This window comes from Prunus persica, chromosome G2 (assembly GCF_000346465.2).
Source record: "Prunus persica cultivar Lovell chromosome G2, Prunus_persica_NCBIv2, whole genome shotgun sequence".
Taxonomy (NCBI): Eukaryota; Viridiplantae; Streptophyta; class Magnoliopsida; order Rosales; family Rosaceae; genus Prunus; species Prunus persica.
The window spans coordinates 22,274,179-22,298,297 of NC_034010.1; the positions used below are offsets into that span (position 1 = coordinate 22,274,179).

At 38.0% G+C, this 24,119-nt stretch overlaps 6 protein-coding genes and 1 non-coding gene across 7 annotated transcripts; 6 read left to right on the plus strand and 1 right to left on the minus strand.

Annotated features, from left to right (window-relative positions):
• TRNAA-AGC lies at positions 327 to 399 on the plus strand. Its single transcript has one exon. It is a non-coding gene; the product is annotated as a tRNA-Ala (tRNA).
• Positions 1,052 to 1,699, plus strand: LOC18785141. The gene has a single exon (XM_007219199.2). It carries the CDS (start codon positions 1,052 to 1,054, stop codon positions 1,697 to 1,699), a length of 648 nt encoding a protein of 215 aa, XP_007219261.2.
• On the plus strand, positions 3,794 to 5,025 carry LOC18785810. The gene has a single exon (XM_020556743.1). The coding sequence runs from the start codon at positions 4,115 to 4,117 to the stop codon at positions 4,793 to 4,795; it is 681 nt and encodes a 226-aa protein (XP_020412332.1). The 5' UTR covers positions 3,794 to 4,114; the 3' UTR covers positions 4,796 to 5,025.
• Positions 6,887 to 8,078, plus strand: LOC109947174 (RING-H2 finger protein ATL67). Its single transcript, XM_020556744.1, has one exon. It carries the CDS (start codon positions 7,226 to 7,228, stop codon positions 7,802 to 7,804), a length of 579 nt encoding a protein of 192 aa, XP_020412333.1. The 5' UTR covers positions 6,887 to 7,225; the 3' UTR covers positions 7,805 to 8,078.
• On the plus strand, positions 8,622 to 10,375 carry LOC18786139. Its single transcript, XM_007220871.2, has one exon. It carries the CDS (start codon positions 8,843 to 8,845, stop codon positions 10,274 to 10,276), a length of 1,434 nt encoding a protein of 477 aa, XP_007220933.1. The 5' UTR covers positions 8,622 to 8,842; the 3' UTR covers positions 10,277 to 10,375.
• Positions 12,036 to 14,336, plus strand: LOC18787472 (reticulon-like protein B6). Its single transcript, XM_020557708.1, has 5 exons — positions 12,036 to 12,444; positions 12,993 to 13,173; positions 13,294 to 13,435; positions 13,656 to 13,725; positions 13,815 to 14,336. Exons 1-5 carry the CDS (start codon positions 12,228 to 12,230, stop codon positions 13,976 to 13,978), a joined length of 774 nt encoding a protein of 257 aa, XP_020413297.1. The 5' UTR covers positions 12,036 to 12,227; the 3' UTR covers positions 13,979 to 14,336.
• Positions 15,286 to 23,319, minus strand: LOC18784867 (golgin candidate 4). The gene is made up of 15 exons (XM_007220189.2): positions 22,795 to 23,319; positions 21,630 to 21,728; positions 21,327 to 21,455; positions 20,655 to 20,810; positions 20,186 to 20,312; positions 20,026 to 20,090; positions 19,502 to 19,669; positions 19,302 to 19,412; positions 18,898 to 19,044; positions 17,618 to 17,914; positions 17,432 to 17,497; positions 16,916 to 17,118; positions 16,605 to 16,659; positions 16,216 to 16,398; positions 15,286 to 15,893 (listed from the first exon to the last, which is right to left on the minus strand). Exons 1-15 carry the CDS (start codon positions 23,014 to 23,016, stop codon positions 15,561 to 15,563), a joined length of 2,361 nt encoding a protein of 786 aa, XP_007220251.1. The 5' UTR covers positions 23,017 to 23,319; the 3' UTR covers positions 15,286 to 15,560.

Genomic DNA, 24,119 nt, shown 5'->3' on the forward strand with positions numbered 1-24,119 from the left:
GTTTTAATGGTTCGGCTCTAAAATTACAAAGAGGGATCCTCTATAAATCCATAAGTACTGAATATTAAATAAATTTTTTAGAGCCCCATTATTTGGAAAAATATAAAAGCAAATGCAATGATTATTAAGCGGATCACTAAAAATTTGCGAACTCATCTCCTACCATATTTGCTTCACTAAACATCGAGTTAAGCCTACGTATATAGTCTGAAGATTGAAGAGCTCCTTACTTCAGCTTATATATGTTGAGTGTTGGCTAGTTATGCCACGTGTCCCAGTCACATTGGATTGGTACAAAATAAAAAAGTTTAAAATAATAGTCAGACGGGGATGTAGCTCAGATGGTAGAGCGCTCGCTTAGCATGCGAGAGGTACGGGGATCGATACCCCGCATCTCCACTTCCACTCCAATTCTTCCTTTATTTTTTGGTCCATTTGTATGAGTTTTTAGGAGACAAAGTCAAACAGTTCTTTGTTAAAACCAAAGGATTTATGACGTCAAATTTTATTGATTTTGCATAGTGGCTCTGTCACCTACCCGGAACATACAAAAATTTCTCATTTTCTTTCCTATAAATTAAAAAAACCATATATAAACTCCACCATCCAATTATTTATACTCTCAACGAACAAATCCATCTTATTTTATTAGTCCATGTGGGATTATACAATATTGTGCTCAACCCCATATGTCAACACTTACCGTTAATACATTTTCTTGTGGTGGCTGGCCAATTACAATTAGGACAATTTATTCAGTAATTACTAGACCAAAACCCTCTTTTTTTCTTATTAATAATATTTATTAATTAATTAAGCCCCTGTAAGACTTTCCTCCTCATGGCGGCTGTCAAAGTCTAAATAGAAAACCAACCAGAGATATTCCTCCTTCACACCTTCATGGCAGAACATTCAAAGTCACGGACACGTTAGTTCACAAAATTTTCCTCACTGCCTTTCACTTTTGGTTCTTTTGGTCACAACAAATAGAGAAAACATACAACATAAAAAAACTCATTTTTCATGTTCATAGTCTCTCAAGAACTCAAACATGGCTGATCACAAGGATCAACATCAGCAGCAGCAACCCCATGGCTCAAAGAGAGAAGAAGAAGAAGTCATAACAACATTTTCTCCCACGATATTTTCTCCCAAGTCATTTCCCAGGAGAAGAAGAATCAAATACTGTGGAATTGTCATTGCACTTGTTCTGCTCCAGATTGTAGTGCTTGGGGTGCTTTGCCTCACTGTCTTTCGCTTCAGGGATCCCAACGTCAAGCTGGCTGCAATTTCTGTCGAGAATTTCAGCCCGGCGCTTGGAACATCCACTGCCATCAACATGACACTGAGGGCAGAAATTAAGGTGAAGAATCAAAACTGGGGAAAGTTGAAATATGATGAGAGTGTTTTGGTTGTGTCACATGAGGGTTCTACAGTTGGAGAAGGAACAATTCCAAAAGGGTCTATTAAGATGAGGCACAGCAAGCAGGTGAGCGTTTCGGTGGAGGCAAAGCTTGATGGTATATCATCATCAAGCAGTGATATTAGTTCAGGGGTTTTGAATTTGAAGAGCTATGCCAAGCTGAGCGGGAAGGTGAGTATGGTGGGTCTGGTGAAGAAAAGAAGAAGTGGGGAAATGAATTGCAGTTTGACAATTAGTTTGGCCAGGCAGGCAATCCAGGACTTCCACTGCCAATGAAAATTCTGACTCGGAAGAGGAAGGAAACTTATTGCTTTCTTCTTCTTTTTAGTCTGGAATTTTTTTATTGACTTTACAGTTTTTATCTGGAGTCTCTCTGTTGTAGTTTTCTGTGATACTTGTGCTGATTATTGTATATGCCTTTATTTGTAAACATTTTTTGTACTTGAGTTTTAGCATGTTCAACCTAAACTAGCTGAATGAAATCTTCAATTTGTTTTTCCTTGCTTAATTTTCTTATGCAGAGGCAATGCAGAGATTAAACAACTGAATGAAATCTTTAGTAAGTTTTTAGTACAGTCTGACATACCAAACGAGCCCATTACTGCAATAATTTGGTGCTGCTTTTATTCATCTTTTAAAGATGGTTTGGTTTGCAGTGAGGAACCAAAATCCAAAACCACCATGGTTGAAACTTGAGAGAAAAAGTTAGAGACTTGCAGCAAGCAACAAAGACAACGAAATATCCTGATCTGACTTTTCAAAAATTGATGCAATTACTCCAGTGATGGATTCATTTTTCTTTCCCTAGACCCTTAAAAACTATGTTGCTTTCAAGGATTTAGTCAAGGGAAAGAACATGTATTGATATTCTTGAAAGTAGCTAGCTAGGTCCAGCAGAAGCTTCTTTGAATTTGATGGTAGATGTTTACGTGTTCTCATCTCTAGTCTCCACAACTAAGTCAACTACATTAGTTTGGAGCTTGATTTTTGTATATGCACTCAACACACGCAAACATGCATGCAAGTTTTTACACCCAACTTTAGTTATCTCTTTTTATTTCTATTGCTATGCTTTGTTTAAAATGGTTTTGGTGAAACTGATGGGAAAAGTCAGGCCCGCAAGATTCTAAAGGGCTTTGGCTAGGTTTGACATGCAACAACACTTGTGTTTTGTCCCATGGCTTTAAATTTGACAGGCCCAAAAGGTGGGAAGTTGGGAATTTGGACCGATCCTATATATGAAAGTTGGAATCCAATTCATAAATCACATAAAACAAGTGTGGAACGAGTGATTATTTGGTCGAAACATGCCATTCTTATATGGAATAACCAATATTCACCAATATTATAACACATAACATGTAATTTAATAACATTTCAATACGTATCATATAATAGTTTCTCACATATCACCGTCTCATAAAATCAAAATTAAATTAAATTAATTGTATTAGCTACACAGTGGGGATCACCATTTGTTTGCACTTGGTACCAGGCAAAGAGAAGAGGGTTAAAGAAACAATCGCCAAGCAATTAGTCACATAGTGGAAGTAGTAGGTAATGAGCAACATCTATCTTTTTTATACTTTACAAAGTAAAACCTAGTCAAAAAGAAGGTTAGGCCTTTTCCGTTATGAAGCCTCTTTATATTGTAGTAATGCTGGTAGATGAAATGTTATGATGCTAACTATAAATATAAATCTCGTCAAAACAAAAGGGTGCCGGGGAAAGAAAGGCTTCCTTCCTTCCATCCATTTATTTAATATAAATAAATGGAAGATGAGAAAGTAGTTAAAAGTTGGTGGCACACTAGGGAATAATTATACAAATTATAATAAAGGAGATTCATTATTATATCCAATACAAGAGTTCAAATTATAAAAAAATACTATATAAAATGGACTTTAGAAACACACCCAAATTTATTTACAATAATTTTCTGTTTTAGATGATAATGGTCAATTGCATGAAATAATTATATTTAGAATTTCATATGGTTTGTCTCACTCAAGTAGGCACCAGCACTACCATATTTGACAATCCTTAAAGAGACCTCCCGTCTGCATAAAATCAATCACTCTCAGAATTTATCATATTATTAGATCGGAATTTAATTAACTTACTCTAGTGCAGCAATTCAGTTCTTTCATATTTCATTCAATTATCCCTAAAACGATGCGTTTTGCATATCTACAATATCAATATAGAAAATATAAATAAAGACTCTTCATCACATCTAACAAGAGGGGGATTCAAACTTTGGTAAAAATGGGACGAGTTCAATACTTTAGCCAATTGGCCTAAATCCACATCTACCTTCGTAATTGTGTTGATGTACCTAAAAAAAGTCATTTGTTCAAATTTTATATGAATAATAAATCTGAAAAGAAAAAAAATTCATTGTTCAGAGTCTCAAATAGTAGCAGCTTCATACTACAATTATGTGTAAACTTTAGTGGAAGTCAATATTGAACAGCTTGAAATATTTTGGGTAGGCAAAAGGCACAACAATATGTGCCAACATTTTGTAGGAAACTCATACTTAGCCCATACATATACATACTCCCACTTCCCCCTAAACAAACACTATAAAAATACACTACATTCATTTACATATTAACACCAACTCTTCCAAAACCTCAGCTTTCCTTAACCCCTCTCTCCTCCCCATCTCTTCTCAACCCTCTAGCCATGGTGGAGAAGGAGCAGGTCAGACCACTAGCCCCCGCCGCCAACGGCCAGAGCAGCGACGCAGACGAGGCCGCCCTTCACTCAAAGAAATTTGGACTAAAAAAGTTCATCTACTGCTGTGGCGGCATAACAGCCTTGCTCTTAATCCTAGCCGTGGTGATCATAATTCTAGCGTTCACTGTGTTCCGCTTGAAGGAGCCAAAGATCAAAATGAACAAAGTCACAGTTACAAGGCTGGAGCTGATCAACGACAACACAACCCCAAAGCCAGGCTCCAACATATCGTTAACAGCCGATGTGTCGGTGAAAAATCCCAACGCGGCTTCGTTTAGGTACAACAACACCACCACCACTCTGTATTATCACGGCGTGGTGGTGGGGGAGGCTCATGGCTCGCCGGGCAAGGCTAAGGCCCGACGGACCATGAGAATGAATATAACTGTTGATGTCATAACTGATCGGCTCACATCAAATCCCAAGTGGGGGGCGGACGTGGGATCGGGGTTATTGACTATGAGTAGCTATTCTAGGATTCCAGGGAGGGTGAATATGTGGAATATTATCAAGAGACATGTGGTTGTGAAGATGAATTGTACCATGACCGTTAACATTTCCAGCCAGGCAATTCAAGAACAAAAATGCAAGAGGAAAGTTACCTCTAGGTTTGTAGTTTATTTATAAGGTTTTTATGTGGAGAAGAGTGAGTAGAATATACGGAGTATATGGATGTAAGCTTTTATAAATATGGTTATATGATACGTGTAGAATTGTACTTTAACTCAATGGTATATCATCACCAAAGAGTTTAAACGAACTCGATATAAAAGGCGAACACATTGACCTCACGGGAGAGTTGTTATTATATCGTTAGATTATTAAACATATAATATGATACATCATCCCTTTCATTAGTCTTTGTTTATTCTGATTTTCTTCAATATTGAATCACTCCACTCCAGCACTTTGCCGGTACTTATAGCCAATGCCCAGAAGTCAATAATGGATCATAAAATAAAATAGCGTATGTGTGATGACATGCTTATGTAAACAGCTCTCCTAAGGATATTTAAACAAATTAATAATTTTAGATTAGTTTGGATGCCAACGTTCCTTCAATGGCATTTGATTATTTCCAAGTGGTCTGGCTTTTGGGGGCCAAATCCAAATTCTTTGATCAAAGAAGATAGCGTTGATCAAAATATCACACGTATTGTATAAAAGAAAAACAATTCAAGTCGAAGCTCAGAGTATACAGAGCTCTTAGCTAGAAAGGAGAAAGATCTCGTCTACTTTCCCAACATAGCAAGTTCATGAACACTTCGTGATCTTTTAACATTCTAAATCTAGGGATTTTACTTCATTTTTGTTTTCAAAAATTAGTTTATAATTTAATGTATAATATTGAAAATTATCCACGTTATAACACATGTGGATTGATTATATGACATGACAATGTTTTTAAAATACACACAAGTCTCCTGCTTCATAATACTTAAACTTAGATGTATGAATGTCAATGAGGTTTAGTCCACTGAAAAATGACATTGAGTTGCAGACAAGTTTTGAACCTTGTTAGTGTAAACTCAGGCCATGTTTGGGATTGCTTTTTTTCGCCAAAAACCTGCTTTACTTTAAATTTAAGCAATTTAAGGTGTTTGGTAAAAATAAAATATCCCGATTATTTTAAAAGCAGTAGCCTTTTGACAGCAGCTTTTAAAAGCAGGCTTTGGGTTGCTTTTCAGAGCTGCTTTCAAAAAAAGTAGAGATGAACATTTAATGAATTTTTTTAATTCCCAAAATACCATAATTCATTTTTAAAAATGACACTACCTCCACTTCCACATCCAACTCCATCACTTGAACCACCACATTCACTACCTCCACAACCACCGCCACTGCCACTATTACCACCATCACCACCACCACATCCTTCTCCTCCTCATCCTTCACCACCACCACTACCACAACCACCACCTCCACCACCACCACCACCTCTTCCACCTCCACAACCACTGCCACCACTACCACCACCACCACCACCACCACCACCACCACATCCTTCTCCTCCTCATCCTCCGCCATCACCACCACAACCATCTCCTCCTCCAAAACCTCCACACATCCACCACCACCTCCTCCACCACCTCCACCACCACCACCACCACTACTAGCACTACCACCACAACCATCTCCTCCTCCAAAACCTCCACACATCCACCACCACCTCCACAACCAACACCACAACCACCACCATGCTGCCACTACCACCACCACCTCCACAACCTTCATCCCCACCTCCACCACTACCACAACCACCAACTCCACCTTCATCACCACCACCACCTCCACTCCATCAGTACCACTACCACCACATGATTAGTACATAATACTTTTAACATCATGTATGTTTTAGTCATTATTCACAGTTACAACAATTTTATATTAAAATTTAACAAATAATTTTGACACTGCTTTTTGTACTGACAGCACTTTAAAAATATTGTTTACCAAACATAGAGCTGCTTATTTTACAGCTAATTATTTTCAAAGCACATCAAAAGTAACTTTTTAAAAAAATGACAGCAATCCCAAACTAGGACTTAAATTTAGACATTTAAACTGAGAGATCTGAATACCAACCATACTGTACTAATAGCTTTATTTTTCATTTCTTAACTTAAAGAAAAATGAAAGCCCAAGCCCAACTCAAAACCCATAAACCATGCAAATACAAACAAAATCAAATCCTAATAGTCGTTCTACCCACCACCCAAAAAAAATGAAGGAAAAAAACAAGAGAAAATTTTAGTTGTAACATGGATAACGCGATTTTCTTATTCCGAACAATAATGTTATGTCACACAAAACTGTAATCACTGCATATGAATAGCAAAATTGTGATATTCCTTAAGTTTTCCTTGAAAATTAGGGTGATAATCACTACCACTCGCTCACCACTCACATTTTCCCACCAATTTAATGCTGTCTCTGGTGTGAGTATTAAATGCAGCAGCTGGAGCACCCACCCACCTTCTCTCCTCTCACCCCCCAAAAAAAAATCACCCAACTCCCAATGGCTAAAACCCCCCTTCCTCCTCCCCTCCTCTTCCAATGTCGTCCGCCCCAAACCCCACCCACCCCTCCACCCAAAATTACCTAACTACCCTCGGACTCGGCTACGGCATCGCCATTGCGCTCGGCTTCCTCGTCCTCTTCTCCACTCTCCTCCTGGCTTCCTACATCTGCTGCCGCGTCTCCCGCCACCACCACCACCCGCCTCCCAACCCGAACCGGAACCCGAACAACTCCGACGGCGTCATCCTCCCCCGAATCATCTTCGTCGCCGAGGACGACAACGACCAGCAGCAGCAAGACGATGAGAACGCCGTCGTCGGGATCCACCAGAGCGTCATCAACTCCTACCCCAAGTTCCCCTTCTCCAAGGAAGTGGCGGCCGCCGATTCGTCCACGTGCTCCATCTGCTTGTGCGACTACAAGGACGCCGAGATGCTCCGGATGATGCCCGAGTGCAGGCACTACTTTCACCTGATGTGCCTCGACGCGTGGCTCAAGCTCAACGGGTCGTGCCCGGTTTGCCGGAACTCTCCGTTGCCGACGCCCCTGTCGACTCCGTTGCAGGAGGTCGTGCCTTTGTCTCAGTACCCGGCCGATCGGAGATGGAGGAGGTGACTGATTGTCCTGATTGACTGATATCTTCTTTGGTTTTTATCCTTTTATTTTTTATTTTTAGTTTGTTTGTTTTGGGTTTAGGGTTTTCTGTTTTCTATTGGTGGTGTTGGTTTGGGAATTGGGAAATGTAAATTTGGTCTTTTCTTCTTCTTCTTCTTCGGGTACTGATTTTGTGATATTAGTGAAGTGGATTATGCACAAACAACTTGTGTCTCATGGAATTTGATTAATGTTAATTACTTTGATTTGGGTGATGATAAAGTTTTGGAATTCATTTTTAATCATCTACATACATGGTTGCCAACTTGCCATGGAGACCCTTGTGAATTTTGTTTGTCATTCACTTAAAGCTTCTTGTGTGTTTTTCTTTCTTGCTTGGTACCTAATCATGTTGAGTACTTGAAAAAACCAATCTAACAGTAAATCTGGTACCAATTCTTTCTTCAATCACAAGGGTCATAGGGTTAGGGTTGCTTGTGCTTCAATTCAGCTTTCCGTAAGATATTTGCTATTTTTTCTCGAAAGGGGGGGACTTGGAGCTTTGAAAAAAAGTCAAATTTAACTATGCAAGCATTGTGCAGCAACAGTGTAGCACGTGTTTGTTCAGTGTTGCGGCTGATCCTCTAGATGTCTCTTAATCACACTGCACAATAACATAATTACCACATTTCTAATGTTTGATTAATTCACCCTTCACTTTTTTTTTTCTTAAATTTGAAGGAAAAGGAATTAAAAAAGGTGAGGATAAAGAAGAACTGATCCCCATATTCTTAATAAAACAAGAAATCAATCCTTCTCAATGACTTTTGCATTCTGATAAAGTGCTCATGAAAATCTGCCCAATAAGCTCTTCGATCAAATAAAACAAATGCAACCTTTGGACTCTGATCTCAAAGCTTCCAATCTCTATGCACCCTTTAGATTTGAATTGTTGCTGAAAATCATTGGGGTTATGTTTGGTTAGCGCTTATTTCGAAAGCTGCTTTTCTTTTCTGTAGCAGCATACAAATTCCAGCTTTTCATCTCAGTGTGAAAGATATGGGGAAACCAAATGTTTTTAATAAGTTAGGAACATGGAGAGGAGGAGTTCGCAGCTCGATCTTTGTATTAAGTATCTTTGCTCTTCTCATCTCTCTTGGTACTTTGTCCAAATTCAACTCTCTCGGATCATTTCATGTCACTGATACTCTCTGCAATTATGTAAACCCTGAGAGCCAAAGCAGGCCAGACAGCCATGTGAGAAGAACTCTTGAAACTGTTATTCAGAAAATCCAACAAGAGCTCGACAAGTTCAGAGATTCAGAACCAGAGCCGTCTTCATCGAAACATGTACTGAAATACAATTCCTTTCTTGCTGATATTTTGGGGCATATTGAGTCAGTGCGGACATCTCTGTCACAGAATGAAGAGACTCATGAGCTGAACAGTGGTGCCAAAGACATCCATCCTCTCTTAAAACCGAAGCAGCAGTCCGATGAGCCTGCAGATTACTTTCTGATCGAGGAGATTCGAAAGTATGTCAAGATCAAGCCGAATAGATTAGGAAAGCAGAATTTCATGGGAGCCAATGGAACTTTCACCAGTATTGGCCATGCTTGCTTTGCTATGAAGAAAGAGCTTGAAGAATACATGGACTATGACATTGGTGAAATCTGCAATGATGATTGGAGGCTGGCTCAGAAGCTAATGGTTCATGGATGTGATCCACTTCCAAGGAGGAGGTGCTTTTCCAGGGCCCCAAAGCTATACAGCAAGCCATTTCCAATTCATGAGTCCATGTGGAAGCTCCCTGATAATCGAAATGTCCGGTGGAGCAACTACAGGTGCAAAAACTTTACTTGCTTGGCAAGCAACAAGACTCAAAAGGGGTTCTTCAAATGTGCAGATTGCTTCAATCTTCAAGACCATGAAAAGCCCAGATGGATCAAACCAGCATATCTAGACACCAATTCAAATGTGACTGCAGATTTCCTCATCCCTGAAGTGCTTAACATCAAGCCTGGAGAGATCAGAATTGGACTGGATTTTAGTGTAGGAACTGGGACTTTTGCAGCCAGGATGAGGGAATTCAATGTCACTATTGTCTCAGCAACTATCAATCTTGGGGCACCTTTCAATGAAATGATAGCTCTTCGTGGACTCGTCCCACTTTACTTGACGATCAATCAACGGGTGCCATTTTTCGATAACACTCTGGATTTGATCCACACAACAAGATTTCTAGATGGTTGGATTGATTTTGTGCTGCTGGACTTTGTTTTGTATGATTGGGACAGAGCTCTGAGGCCTGGGGGTTTCTTGTGGGTTGACAGCTTCTTCTGTTTGAAGGAGGATTTGAGTGATTATTTGGAAGCCCTTAGGATGCTGAGATATAAGAAGCACAAATGGGTTGTTGTTCCAAAGCTTGATAAAGATGATAAAGAGGTTTTCTTTTCTGCTCTATTAGAAAAGCCGGGTAGACCTTTCCGGTAATCTTAGATTTGATCTTAATTATGTCTGCTAATCACATAATTGATCTTATGTCTGATAATCTTTATTGTGTTTACATGAACTTAAAATTTTGAATATGATTTCATTTCCAGTTAGATGAGGTTCAATGTGAATGTGATGTGTATGCTTAGTTTTTTCTGCCACAAGGGAAAAGTTTCAGCAGAGTCCATTTTTTCTTGTCAAAAAAATAATAATGACCAGAAATTAGAGGAGTTCACACGGCCATTTTGCATTGTAAGAGCTGTTTGTCAATTTCAGTCATCAATTTTCCCATTTTTCCTTGCTGCAGATAAGGGTCCACAAATGTCAAGTCGAAGAAAAAGACACTAATATTAGGTATATTGTTTTGCGGACCAGTAGCATGAAACTTGTAGATGTAGCGGTTGCCCAACTTCAAATCTATTCAAAATGTTAGGATTAGTAGCTTATATTTTCTAGTCGTTGATAAACATGAGACTCGTAATGCATCAACGCATGGGTGACTCTCTAGTCAAATTCTTGCCAAAAACATGAAGCCAAAATAAAAAATAAGAGAGCCTGCATCTTGAAGGGTCCTGTGACATGAGGGCAGGAAGAGTCTTTGTGATCCACGGGCTTCAGGCCCCTCATTTGATAATTGTTTGCAAATCAAATAGCTGCAATTTTTTTTCTCTTGCCAAATAAATACTACTGCATGATAAAGAATGGACATCTATCATCATTTTCATTTCAAGGGTAAAATCTTGATTGATTGTGACTCAAATGTCGACAGTCGATGCACATTCTTTTTAACGGACTCGGATTGCTGTCCAGTGGGCCGACTGGCCCAGAGCTCTACCAGAAACTGGCGTATTCCGCCAACCAGAAAGATTCCAAGGTCCCATGCCCAAGAAAAGATAAAGAAGAAAGATTCAAAAGCTGCATTAACAGCTTAAAAGTGTAAAAACCCTCTTGTAAAGTTTAATAAATTACAAACAATTATCTTTCATCTGGAGAGTTAATTTGTACTCGAATCAAGGTAAAATAATAGCTAACAAAATACTTTAGAAAGTTGAAACTTTACAACTTTCCTATTTTAGTGCTTAAAAGTAAGCCTAAAAGCTCTGAGTTATGATGCCGACTCATGCCAATTTTATTTACCGTGCAAATTTGGCATCTTTTTTTTTTCCATCCTAGATCTTAGGTTTTGTCTGAAGCGGAAAATAATAGCTCTCAATTATTAAGGAAAATAAATACCACTTCAAGAAATAGTGGCGACTTTGACAAAAAATCAAAAGAAAAACGAAATAGTGGCAAGTCATGCTAAAACAAATTACTCAGACATATTTTCGGTGAGAATTCAATTCACGAGCTTTCAATGCCTAAATTATAGACTTTTTTGAAGTAGAAAAAACCTCTTGTTCATGTGTAAAACCTACCAACTGTTCATACAATTAATTTTTGTTCTACTTAATTTCGTTATAAACTTGACAAAGTTTTAAAATTTAAATTGATCCCTAAAACCATCCCCATCACAAAACAAAAAAAATGAAGGGAAGTAAACAACATCTGAATCTATCTCTAATTCTCTCCATCACACACACATTACGTGGAGCCCTCTAAGAAAAGTGGACCCCACAACCCACCCACGAAAAAAAGTCACCCGACCGTCCAAACCACTCATGTCTTGATTGCTCCGCGCCACGTGGTTCGCAACCTTTCAAACCCAAGTCGGTCACTTTACCATTTCAAATTTTACCGGACCAACTGGCTCAGGACCCGAACCGCAAGGCTCGAGCAAATCAACAAAATCAACGGCCCAGATCTAGTCTCGTGTCCCGCAACCTTATATAGCTCGCTCTTATCCCAACCCCAAAACCCTACTTTACTCTCTGTTATTAGTTCGGTCACTCATCTGAAAGTTTCGGGAGATTTCATTTTCATTTATATTTTTGTTTTTGGGGTTTCGGAGATCATGGCTGACCAGTCGGAGAGTGCCGGTTCGACGGTGGAGCACGAGAAGTCACTGATGGAGAAGATCAGCGAGAAGATCCACGATCATAACTCGTCGTCTTCGTCGTCATCTGACTCGGATAACGAGAAACCGGAGTCGCCCAAGTCTGAGAAGCCCAAGGTTTTCAGGATTTTCGGGAGGGAGAAACCAGTTCACCATGTTTTCGGTGGAGGAAAGCGTACGGACATCCATTCTCTCTCTATGAAGTTTTTTATTTATTTTATTTTATTTGAAACTAAGAATCATATCTTTTAGAAAAAAAAAAATTTGAACATTGTCTTTTGAAAGAAGTGAAACGAGTATACCAGTTTGATTTGTGTGTGGATTGTGTAGGTTGTAGGTTGATCTGAGATCGTGATTATTTTTCTTGGTTAGATGCTTTTATGCTTTGTTTGGGTGCTGATAAAATTTCTGAACTTGTGGGTTTGATTTCTTATTTCTTCTATTGTTGTGTTCGGATGCTAGGAAACTGTAGAAAAAAAAATATATGGGCAGGAAGATGCGAACGTTTGTGTTTTTCGAGTAGAAATATAGAGTAACTTAGTTCCTTTTTCTTCTTATATATCTTCTTTTGCAATGGTTCCGATCTTCTTAGTTGATCTGTTAAAACACCTCATTTACTTTGATATTTGGATCTTCAATGCCGTTTGGTAACTCGGATGCTCTGTCTTTAGTTATCACATTAGAGTTCAGACTTCAGATTTTGACATTTCTGAAATGTTGCAGCTGCTGATGTGTTCTTGTGGAGAAACAAGAAGGTTTCAGCTGGTGTTCTTGGTGGAGCCACTGCAGTCTGGGTCCTTTTTGAGTTGCTTGAGTACCACCTACTTACTCTTGTTGGCCACATTTTGATTGGTACCCTTGCGGTCTTGTTCCTCTGGTCCAATGCTCATTCTTTTATCCACAAGTAAGATACTTGGTTTTTCCATTCATGGTTTCATCTTCTGGGTGCTTGCATAGGATCTGAATATAATTTATGGTTCTGTTTCGATCTTTGCCTTTTAAGTTAATAAATTTGCTTTTGTAGGACTCCACCTCGCATCCCAGAAGTTCATCTTCCTGAGGAACCATTCCTGCAGGTTGCTTCTGAGCTGAGACTTCAAATCAACTGGGCTTTTGCGGTCCTTCATGATATTGCATCTGGCAGAGAATTGAAGAAATTCCTGATCGTATGTAGAATTGATCTCTATAACTCTTTTTGATAAGCTTTTCAATCAGTGTATGGTGACTAGATTGGTTATTTAATGGGTTTAAAGTTTAAACAGCTTAATGTGCCTAGTTTATTGTCTCATCAGGATTACTAGTTTTTAGAACTTGTTGCTATGCTATAATTCTTATACATAAACTTAATTTTTTAAGTTTGCTCTGATAATGTATTGTCGATTTCAGGTTATTGCTGGCTTGTGGGTTCTTTCAATTGTGGGGACTTGGTGCAATTTCTTGACCTTGTTTTACATATGTAAGGACTATGGAAAACTTGTGTTGTGTGCACAAATTTGTTTCATTTATTATTGTACTGATTTTAATAATCCTCATTTTGTAAAACAGCTTTTGTTTTGCTGCACACGGTGCCTGTCATTTATGAGAAGTATGAAGACAAGATAGACCCATTTGCAGAGAAGGCAACTATTGAATTCAAAAAGCACTATGCAGTGTTTGATGCCAAGGTTCTCAGTAAGATTCCGCAGGGGCTGAAAAACAAGAGGTCTTAGAAAGTCTGAAGTGTTTTGTTGTGCTTTAAAAGCTCTAGGTTTTGTAGTTGAGCTTCCCATGCTGTTCAAGTGTTTGGGTTTTGTTATTCAAATGACTTTATGTGGTCTTAGTTTCCAGATTTAGGTTTGTGATGTGCTTATACGTAATCATGGGAAGCCTTTAAACAGCACATTAGCCATACGTTTATTTTGACAACTTTATGCTATCCAATTCTGTCTTGTACATGGGTTGTCGCTTATATGAACAGTTATGGTGGATGTTATTTCATGCTGCTTCTCCTTTTGGTTGCGAGCATGATATTTTGGTGCTTAAGTTTTATGAAAGTTTAGCATTGTGTCCCAAACATACCTAAATTAAATCAGGTGGCTGTGGCGTGCTTTGATATATTGCTAGTGTTTCAACTTTATTCCTTATATGAATTGATTACCTAAATTAAATCAGGTGGCTGTGGCGTGCTTTGATATATTGCTAGTGTTTCAAGTTTATTCCTTATATGAATTGATTATCTATTTGCATTTGGTTTAGATTTTTGGGCATTTGGTTTAGATTTTTGGACATCTAGTTAGGCACTTTGAAATGTGGCATAAGCACGTGAGCTTGACATGTTTCTGGCAATGGAAATGTTATTCTTCGTTGAGTATCGTGTAACGTTTGCTCTAAACTCATCCTCTCATTCTGATTATAATTCAATGTTGATAGGATTTTAGATTTTGTAATGCGATTCTTCAACTCAAATTTGTTGAATTTGTTTGGTTTGACCTTAAAAATGACCCGAATGTTAGTGTATAGGTTCAATCCTATCAAACAGAATTATGGAATTGGTTAGGGTTAATTTGAGAGTGATTCCGGATATGACAAAAATCACTTTTCATGTACTTGTACATATGATCACTTTAAATGGGTGCGGGAGTTACATTCAACATGCCATCAAGGAACGTAACTCTGCTGCTGATATGCTTGCTTTTATTGGGATCTCAGAGAATTTTTTTATTTGGTCGAAATCTCTACTCGTCTCCATATTTGGGACTCTACCCCGGCTGCTGTGAGACAATTAATGTTTAATGATTTGTGTAGGGTTTTCTACCCTTAAATAAGTTGCTGTTTAGTGTTTGTGTTGGGCTTCAGCCCTCCTTGTTACCCAAAAAAAAAAAAAGGAACTTCGAATGGATTGTACATTGTGAGCCAATATTTTCTCAATATATGTATATGGTTTAACGTCCAAACAAAGATTTCAGCCGGTACCAAAGATTTCAGACGGTACCGAAATTCTCAATAGGCTCAGAGGGACATGAAGGAAGACAGGAGATTCAAGTTGGGTTGAAGAATACAGAGTTCTGAGCAAATCTTTCTCACTGTTGCATCGATTTCACAAATTTTCCCACTGTTGCAATTATGCTGGGCATCCACGCCTCACATTCGTTTTACAACTTTCCACTTGTTTAACTGGCTTGTAAATTAAATTATCAGACAACCATGCACGAAGTCATTTGAGTGAAAGAATTAATTGAACAAGATTGCTGGGCTACAAAATCAAACAATGATCTATACCTTTGATTAATTACAACATACAACGAATCTTCTTCAGTATCTTGGAAGGAGTCTTGAGGCATAAGGATTGCTTTCCGCCGATGTGAGAGGGACTGTTGAGAATTCCGAATCAGAATGCTCCGACCGAAAGTTACTGCGGAAAGGTAAGGGGCTTGTATTTTGGATTGGCGATAAGTTGAGTCTTGAGAAACCCGACTCAGTACCACTGGTGGAAGTCCTATGGTCAGGTTCCATCGGAACGGCTTGTGCAGAGGTTGGAGTCTTGTGTGAATCTTCTTGAGATCTGCCGGAATCGTCTGCAGACTCCCTTCTCTCCCTTTCTTCAGTTTCTTTGAGCAGAAAATCAACCCACAGATCTGCAAAGGACTGAACATAGCAGAGAACAAAGTTAATGGATGCAACTCCATTAAGTAAATGCGGACCTAACACATTGATAAAGAAAAGGCACTCGGAACACTTTTCAGGGCAGCTTATTGGTTGGAAATTAAGAGGAAAAACAAATCATGTTTTAACAAATAGAAGCACGCAGGAGCTAAATGTAGAACGACACATCGGAAAAAACCACCAAATTAAAGTACAGCAAATACGGAACAAATTAAAATACCCAATGCGATTTGAAAAAACACTAGTTGGAAATCAAAGTATACCACCAAATAATCTTTTAATTGAAAGGAGAAAAGAATGGTACATGGTTCTCAGATGCCGCATTTGCAGATGCTCCAGCTGAACCGCCGCCCAAAATGCCACCAACGAGGCGGCCAGGCAGACCAAAAACTCCACGAACAACACCTTTACCTGCACCTTGAGAGACGCCTATTCTCTGCTTGTCTTCATCGGAGAATCCCAGCATGCGAGCCATAAGATCCAGTACCTGGACAGCAGCAGCAGAAAAACTACATGAGCCTGGCCATATTAAAAACTAAACCAATTGTCATGGATCAGTACTGCACAAGGCTGGATAGGGGTGGGACTTGACAAGCCAGAACTAATAAGTTCTTGCATAAAGCAAACATGACAAATTCTTGCATCAGTAGCCCCATCATGAAGCTAGTCTAGTATCATGAAAAAATTTCATACCTCTTTACTGTAATTTCTCTGAAAGTAGGTCACCAGTAACTTGATCACAATGCGTCTGTGACAAAAACCAATCATCATTAACATTGCAATGCACTCTTTCAATAAAACAGCATTATTATTAATAAAATATTGTAAATAAATTCAACCAAGAATTCTCTCCAACAAGGTAGATACAGCACTTCTGTAAAACAAAAGAAGAGAGCTGCCAAACACTCCAGACACAAAGCCATAACCCATAACTGAATTTTGAAGGCAATGTCAATACTCCATATACCTAAAACCCGATAGAAGGCCAGGAAAAACAGACCAACCTGTCAACAAGATAATCTGAATCTATTGACATCCTATTAAGCCTGGTCATGCTCTGTTCAACAGCTCGCCGTAACTTTGCATTGTCTTCCTCCAGTTTGTTTACTCGGTTTTTCCAGTCTACTACTATCTTCTCAGCTTGAGAAAGCTTGGACAAGATTTCTTCCTTTTCCCTCTTTGATGCTTCTGCCTGATGATCAGCATCCTGGTAAAATCATAGAACATTTTGACTCCGATTATTTTGTGTGTTAGTACTAGAGAAGACCATCAGAACATACAGATCTTAAATTCATTAAGTGATGCAACTTTATATAAAATAAGTAATTATCTTCTTGTTCTTCCTATCTCTCCCCTCAACTAACAAAGGAAGGAACATGATTTGCATGATCACAATTATGGGGCACCAGTGTAATAAATGCATTGCAGGTAATATTATATAGCACCACAAGCAGATTAAAAATTGCATAATATAACAGAATCGTATTCTGACAATGCAAAGGAAAAGGAAGAGAACATACTTGCAAGAGCTGATAAAGTTTAGCCAACTCTTCCCTTGCCCGTGCCAAATCTCCTTCCAAATGTTCCTATACAGAAAATGAAACTTGCATAAGAAACAAATAAAAATTCTGAGGACTCATAATTCAACACAAAACATTTCATGTGCCTTCCCATATAGACAGACAACAAAATTTGAATTTCATTACCTTAGCTTCAATTTCAGCATAGTATTGACCAAGAGCAGTTTGAAGATTCAAAAGTTCAACATTTTTGGCATCTATTGTGTTCATACAGCTTTCAAGTCTTTTATTCAGATCATCAATAAGTTCCTTTGATTTCTGAAATTCGTTATTGTTGATCATCTTCACTTCATCCTGTTTTGCAATCGCCTGCTTCAGAGCTTTCTCCAAATGTAATATTTGAGCTCTTCGATATTCGTTACTTTCTCGAAGTTCCTCAATGACTTTGCTGTCTTCATCCATTTTTTCAGACTCTTCAGATTCCTGCACGAAGTATAAGCCAAAAGAAAAAATCCTCGTCAATAATTTTCCATGACATTTTCACTTGGTATATACAGGATGACAAATCCACCAAGAATGTTTCCCGTGCAATATAAAACGGTACTCATAAATAATACGAACAAAATAAAGAGTTCCATATCCAAACTACCAAAATTATCTGTACACAGTAAATAAAACCAAACTTACACACAGAAGTATACTCACAAAATAATGAAAATGAAAGAAAACATTTATGAAGAATAAAATAATAAAATAAGTACAGAGACTCTATGAACAAGAGTTACAACTTTAAACCTCGAACAAAGATCATCAATACAAAATCAAACAACTATGTTATCTAATTGTGAAATTATGTACCTCACAGCAGCTCCCCAATTTAGTAAAATTACACTTAACAAACAGGCACTAGTTGCTGGGGACACTAAATCCCCAAGGATGCCCAAAGCCTATCCAAAGAGTTCTCTCATTCCCACTATAATTCTGAAAATTCTATTATTCCTCCACAACCAAATCACCCAAAAAACAGCTAACAGAGTAGACAAGATCAAAACAGTGGACATATAATATTTCCAGGAGAAACCTTTGGAAGTAAGATATGGAGTGTCAAAATTCATGTCTAGCAGAACAAATCAAACTTCACTTGAAAAAGAGAAAAGGTCCATGCATCACAAAAGTCAACAAATATCATATAACTTATTACTGCACCATGCAGTAATTCAATTTTCTGCTAAGGCAGTTCACAGCTACTATCATGTGGACTAGGAAAAATACATTGTCCTCTACAATTTAAACAATGAGTGTGCAATAGAAAGGATAATCCACTGAACAATATCCTCAGTCTAATAACATCAACAACAGATTCAAATGGAAAGTTTAAAACGTGAAAAGTTTGATGCCACTCAAATTTTGAATGCAAAATGTCATGCACGACAATGCAAATAATGGATATTTTCAAGACATATAACCTTTTCTAACAAATGCTGTTTAAGGCGGGACAACTCTTGCAAGGCTTTGTCCCTTTCAAGGCGCATTTCCTTCAAATCTTTATCAAACTTTTGTAACGATTTCTCCATTTCTTCCTTTCCAGGAAAACTTTCTGAAGAATCTACCGGCTGCACAGAATGTTAAAAAAATACTAATTTAAGTTAAAGAACTGGGTATCATAATATCAACCACCGAGTTATGTCCAGCACGCAAAAACATGACTAGTACAGTAAAGACAGACACACACGCACTTCCCCCACCCACACCTCCCAAGCCACTCGAAACAATCAAAGGGAGAGGGATTAGCTAGGAAGGATTCCATCCAAATTGCACAAAAAAGCAAGTATTGTGTTCCCCAAAAATTCTCACACTGCACACGTATTACCTCATTCAAATGAGTTGGGTGCTTATTCAAAGATTCAGAAGCATCTAAGGAATTTCTTTCAGTTGCAGTCCTGCTCGCTTTCAATGCAACTTCAAGTTCATCCTTCTCTATCTATATACAATGAATAAATGTTAGAGTGGATTTTATAAGGGGACAATAACTAGAAACACAAATTTTCATCAAAACATGAAATTATCAACCTTAAGACTACTATTTTCCTTCTCCAGGGTTGCGATTAATCTTTTCAAACTACCAGCAACATCATCTGCATTTTCATCCTCCCGTCTATTCAACTCCATTTGCAATCGATTTATCTCAGACATTTTCTCCTTCAACACATTGCTTATTTTGCTTATCTCGATGGAGGTCTGCCAAAAGAAACATGAGCATGCCGTACCAAAAGGCAGAGGTCAGAGAACCAAAACAAGAAACATATGTGTACATACATAGCTGCCTCCATATCCAGCTGCTTATGTCTAATCATAAGTAAAGATAATAATAAAAATTTGTACATTTCCAAATTAATATGGTAGTGATGCCAGGAAAGAGAGCCACATTAACATATATAGGCACATACAAAATTGACACAGTTAAATATGCAAAACATCTGAGCACTCAAGAACTAATGGTAATCATACAATAAACGGAAAGAAAGGCAATCATTCAACTAAATATGCATCTATATCAATAATTCTCAACGTCTGTATCAAAATTTGAAACTCACTTTCTCTCTATCCAACTTCAGAAATTTAAGCTCTTCCTGGATAGCTTCATTCAATTTCTGTTGTTCTGTGACCGAATACAGATTGAATAAAGAAATTAGATAAATATCCAATATGATAATTGTAGGCCCACTTCTGAATTTTCGCAGCCCAGCAGTGTACCTTGTAATTTTCGATGTACATTTCCTGACTGATTGCGTTCTTTTTCAAGTTCCATCCGCAATTGTTTCATCTCAGCTAGCACTGCTGTCTGGGACCTATTTTTCTCTTCTAGTAAATCTGCAAGCTCCTAGAAGGCATTTATACATCTGTTGTCAAATTCTTTCATCATTTAAGAATAAAAAAAAGCATACAGAAAACCAGAAAGAAAAAAAAATTTTGAATTACAACTGTAGCCAAAACCTGATTTGGATAACTATTATAGCCAAAATCAATTTTGTTTCTGAAAATAGATTATAGCGAAAACACTATTGGAAAAAGGAGATATCTAGATCAAACCTAAAATACAACGTAGGCAAGGAAAACATAAATATCAATATAGTTCATAAAAAATCATTCTTAACCTTCCCAAAAGAAAAGTCAATCCAAACATTCAGCTATTCAAAATAGAACAGAATACAAGGTGCATTACCCTTTCATTCCCCTGCATATCTGAAAGCTGTGCAACCCCATTGCTTATCCCATCCTGCGTAAAGAAACCACCGTTCTGTTTCTGGTGTCCAGAATAGCCAGTTTTTGTTTGACTTGTCAATTTCTGCTGTCGGTTGGGTGACTGACTACCACTACCCTGAATATAATTACAAGTTAACTTAGCCAATTACCATAGCCCAAGCCTTATACTTCAGTGATAACAAGAAAGATAAGAGAAAACGATTCTGGTAACTCAGTATTGTAAAATCGACATATACTAAAAGAACAAATGATATGAAAGCAATTCAATGCAAATTTATGCATGTCCCACTCCTTTAAGGAAGCTAAGGATCTGAATCTCCACGCTTTGCAGTTAAAAATATACACCTCTCAAGTCCACTACGGTACTACCTTATTAATACCCCTTCTTATAGGGTGTCCAGACAACTAACATCCTGGACCAAATTATAAAAAAAATAATAAAATAAAATAAAATAAAAAACTAGTAGCGAGATGGTAGAGATATACTTTTCTTATAGAATGGCTCTTCTTTGTATATATGATAATAGATATGTCATCAAGAAGTTTACGATTTAATTGAAGAAAACCATTAAGTACTACATCGAAATATATGTTAATTATCATGCTCAAATACACTAAGATGAACAACTACCTTGAGCACGTTGATGCCATTTGCCGCTGCTTTGTGATTTTCATTTCTAGACGCATTCAGAGATGCAGTAGTTGAGTCCAGATTCTGTTTTAATGAGCCATTTTCTTTACTCAATCTGGAAATATGATCCTGTCAAATGTGAAGGTTCCAATTTGTCAAAGGACATGTTGTGATATATACTGTCAAGATGCCACTCCATACAGGATGTAAGGCACACAAATCCAATTACAGATACCTCCATCAAACAAGATAAACAAAAAAGATGAAATCCATAATATAATTTCCATTGAGATTCATAGGTACCTCCTTTTCCTTTAACAATGCGGCATAGTTTACTGATAATGCTTTAATTTCTGCCTCAGATTCCTGCAGCCTCTTAATATCCGCTTTGTATTGTTCGATCTAAAATAATAGAAAATAAAATGCAGAGCACAGTATCATAAAATACTCCCTCTTATAAAAACAAATCAAATAGCAGCAGGAAAAGACAAGGGAGGGGGGCAGGGAAGACGATATGGCCAGAGACCAATGAAGATGATAATCAAATAAAGGGAATGACTCCTCTAACAACTCAACGTTCTCTTTACACATAGATTTTTCAACATGAAGTCAGACTCCAGTAGAGATACATTTAGTGATGTACTTGTGTTAAAATGTTGCAAAAATTAACAAGAGAATCCAAACAAGTGAATGCCTCAGAATTAAAAATCATCCATCTTCCTAGACAGCGTCTTAAATAGAATACTAAAATCATGTTCATCTTACTTGTCACAAAGTATCTGGCCTAACTTGGGAAAATGATGTTTTAGATCTTATACTTGATGCATAGAAGCCACGCCAAATCAATAAATATCATAGACCTCCTAGAAGTAATGTCACCACAAAAGTTACATAAAATGTTGGCAACCACACTTTGTATCCACAATTCTGCTTCAAAGCCTGGATCAAGGCTTATTAGACTCAAACTAGTTGTCATACTATGGGTGCAAACAGACAGGAACCTAATCTGTACATTTACACACAATGCACTACGGCTGTCAGTTTAGAAAATGAATAGATAATTTTCTTAATTAACAACACTTGCTACCGGGAACTAACCAGCTTACTAATTACCATACATGCTCCCATGAAAGTTCTACTGCTCTCAACCTAAATTAATTGGAAACTCGGGCTTCAAAACGAAAATAAACCACAATTTGCAAATCTACCTCCATTTCGAAGTTTGAATTTGCATGCCACACGCAGATGCCGAATGATTGTGGCATGCCGAATGATTCAATACTTCATTAAGATAATAACCAAACTCTCAGCAAAACACACAATTCAAAATCCAAACTCAACAAAATCGAAGCATTTAGAGCTACACAATCCAAAATGCCTAAACAACACAGTCCCAACTCTCCAATCCAAACAAAAATCAAAACCCAATTACCGAAACAGCCAAGTCCAGATAAAAACAATGCCAAACCTCGGGATTAATAAAGGAATCGATGCCATTAGGGATCGGAGAGCGCGAGGGGGACTTGGAATGCGCGAAGCTGTGGGAGTTCCTCCGATCAGAGATGGAAGAAGCTTGGGCTCCATTGAGGGAGGCGTAGATCTCGAACTCCTCGTCTTCGTCGTCTTCGTCGTGCACATCCTGCGCCATCTTATTGAGGTTCTCCTTCAGGTTGGCAATCGTGCTCCACATCCTTCAAAAACCCTCGCAGCAAATATTTAAGCGTATGAATGCGCGTGCGCTTGAACTGGAGAAATTGGGCGCTAAAATTAGGGAAAATCGGAGGTGCTTTTTCTCGGATTGAGAAGAGAACTTAGATTGGACAGGGAATTGAAAATGAAATTCGGTAGATCTAGGAGAGGAGGGGGACCGAAGAGGTGGAAATAAAATCAATTGGAATTAAATTTGTTTTTATGGTTAGAGGACACGTTAATGTAACTTATGAAATGTTGATATTGGCAAGTCACCGCACCAATCAGGCACTACAATTTTCCCACCATTCCACAGGGATAGTGGTTTATAAGATTATCTCGCTTGCGTACGAAAGTGAAAGGACATGAAATGAAACTTAAGGAGGTTATCCACGGTCTTGTTTCTTTTGGGCCTTGCTATCTGGGGCTAAGAAGCACACATTTGAAGCCCAATGATGATATTTTTTACTATGAAGGGAAGCTTTGGTGAGCTTGTGTGGCATAATCCCAAATGCATGAGTAACCAGCTAGCTCTGCGTTCGAGTGGCATTTCACTCCTACCGACATCTTATCCGCTGATTCTTCAACATTAGTCGGTTTGGACCTCCGCTTAGTTTCACTCATACTTCATCCAGTACTCTAGCTAACAATAATAATTTCAATGGAATATGTAAATTGATGTGCATCACTTGAGTTAATCCAACCTAAAACTTTGGATGCAAAGATAAATACTCTTAATCACTTGAGTTACAAGTGATTAAGAGTATTTGTAGAGAGGCGGGGCTAGATAAAGATGCTTGGTTAATTTAGATCCTAAAGGACAAATGATGAAAATACAAATTGGAGTATAGTTTAAACATTATATTATAAATACAAGCTATAATTGAAATTACTCTAATCTACGTCAGCTGGAGATGAGAGGGTTCAAACTCAAATGCAAGTCGGCGGGTTCACTGTCCTGACTAACTAGTCTAACCCAACCACGTATGCCCTATAATTTGTTTTTTTTTTTAAATAATCGAAAGGAAGAGTGAGTATGGGTTATTTTCCAAAAATGTATTATAAGAAAATAAAATTTCGAAAGAGGCATAATCATTGGACGGC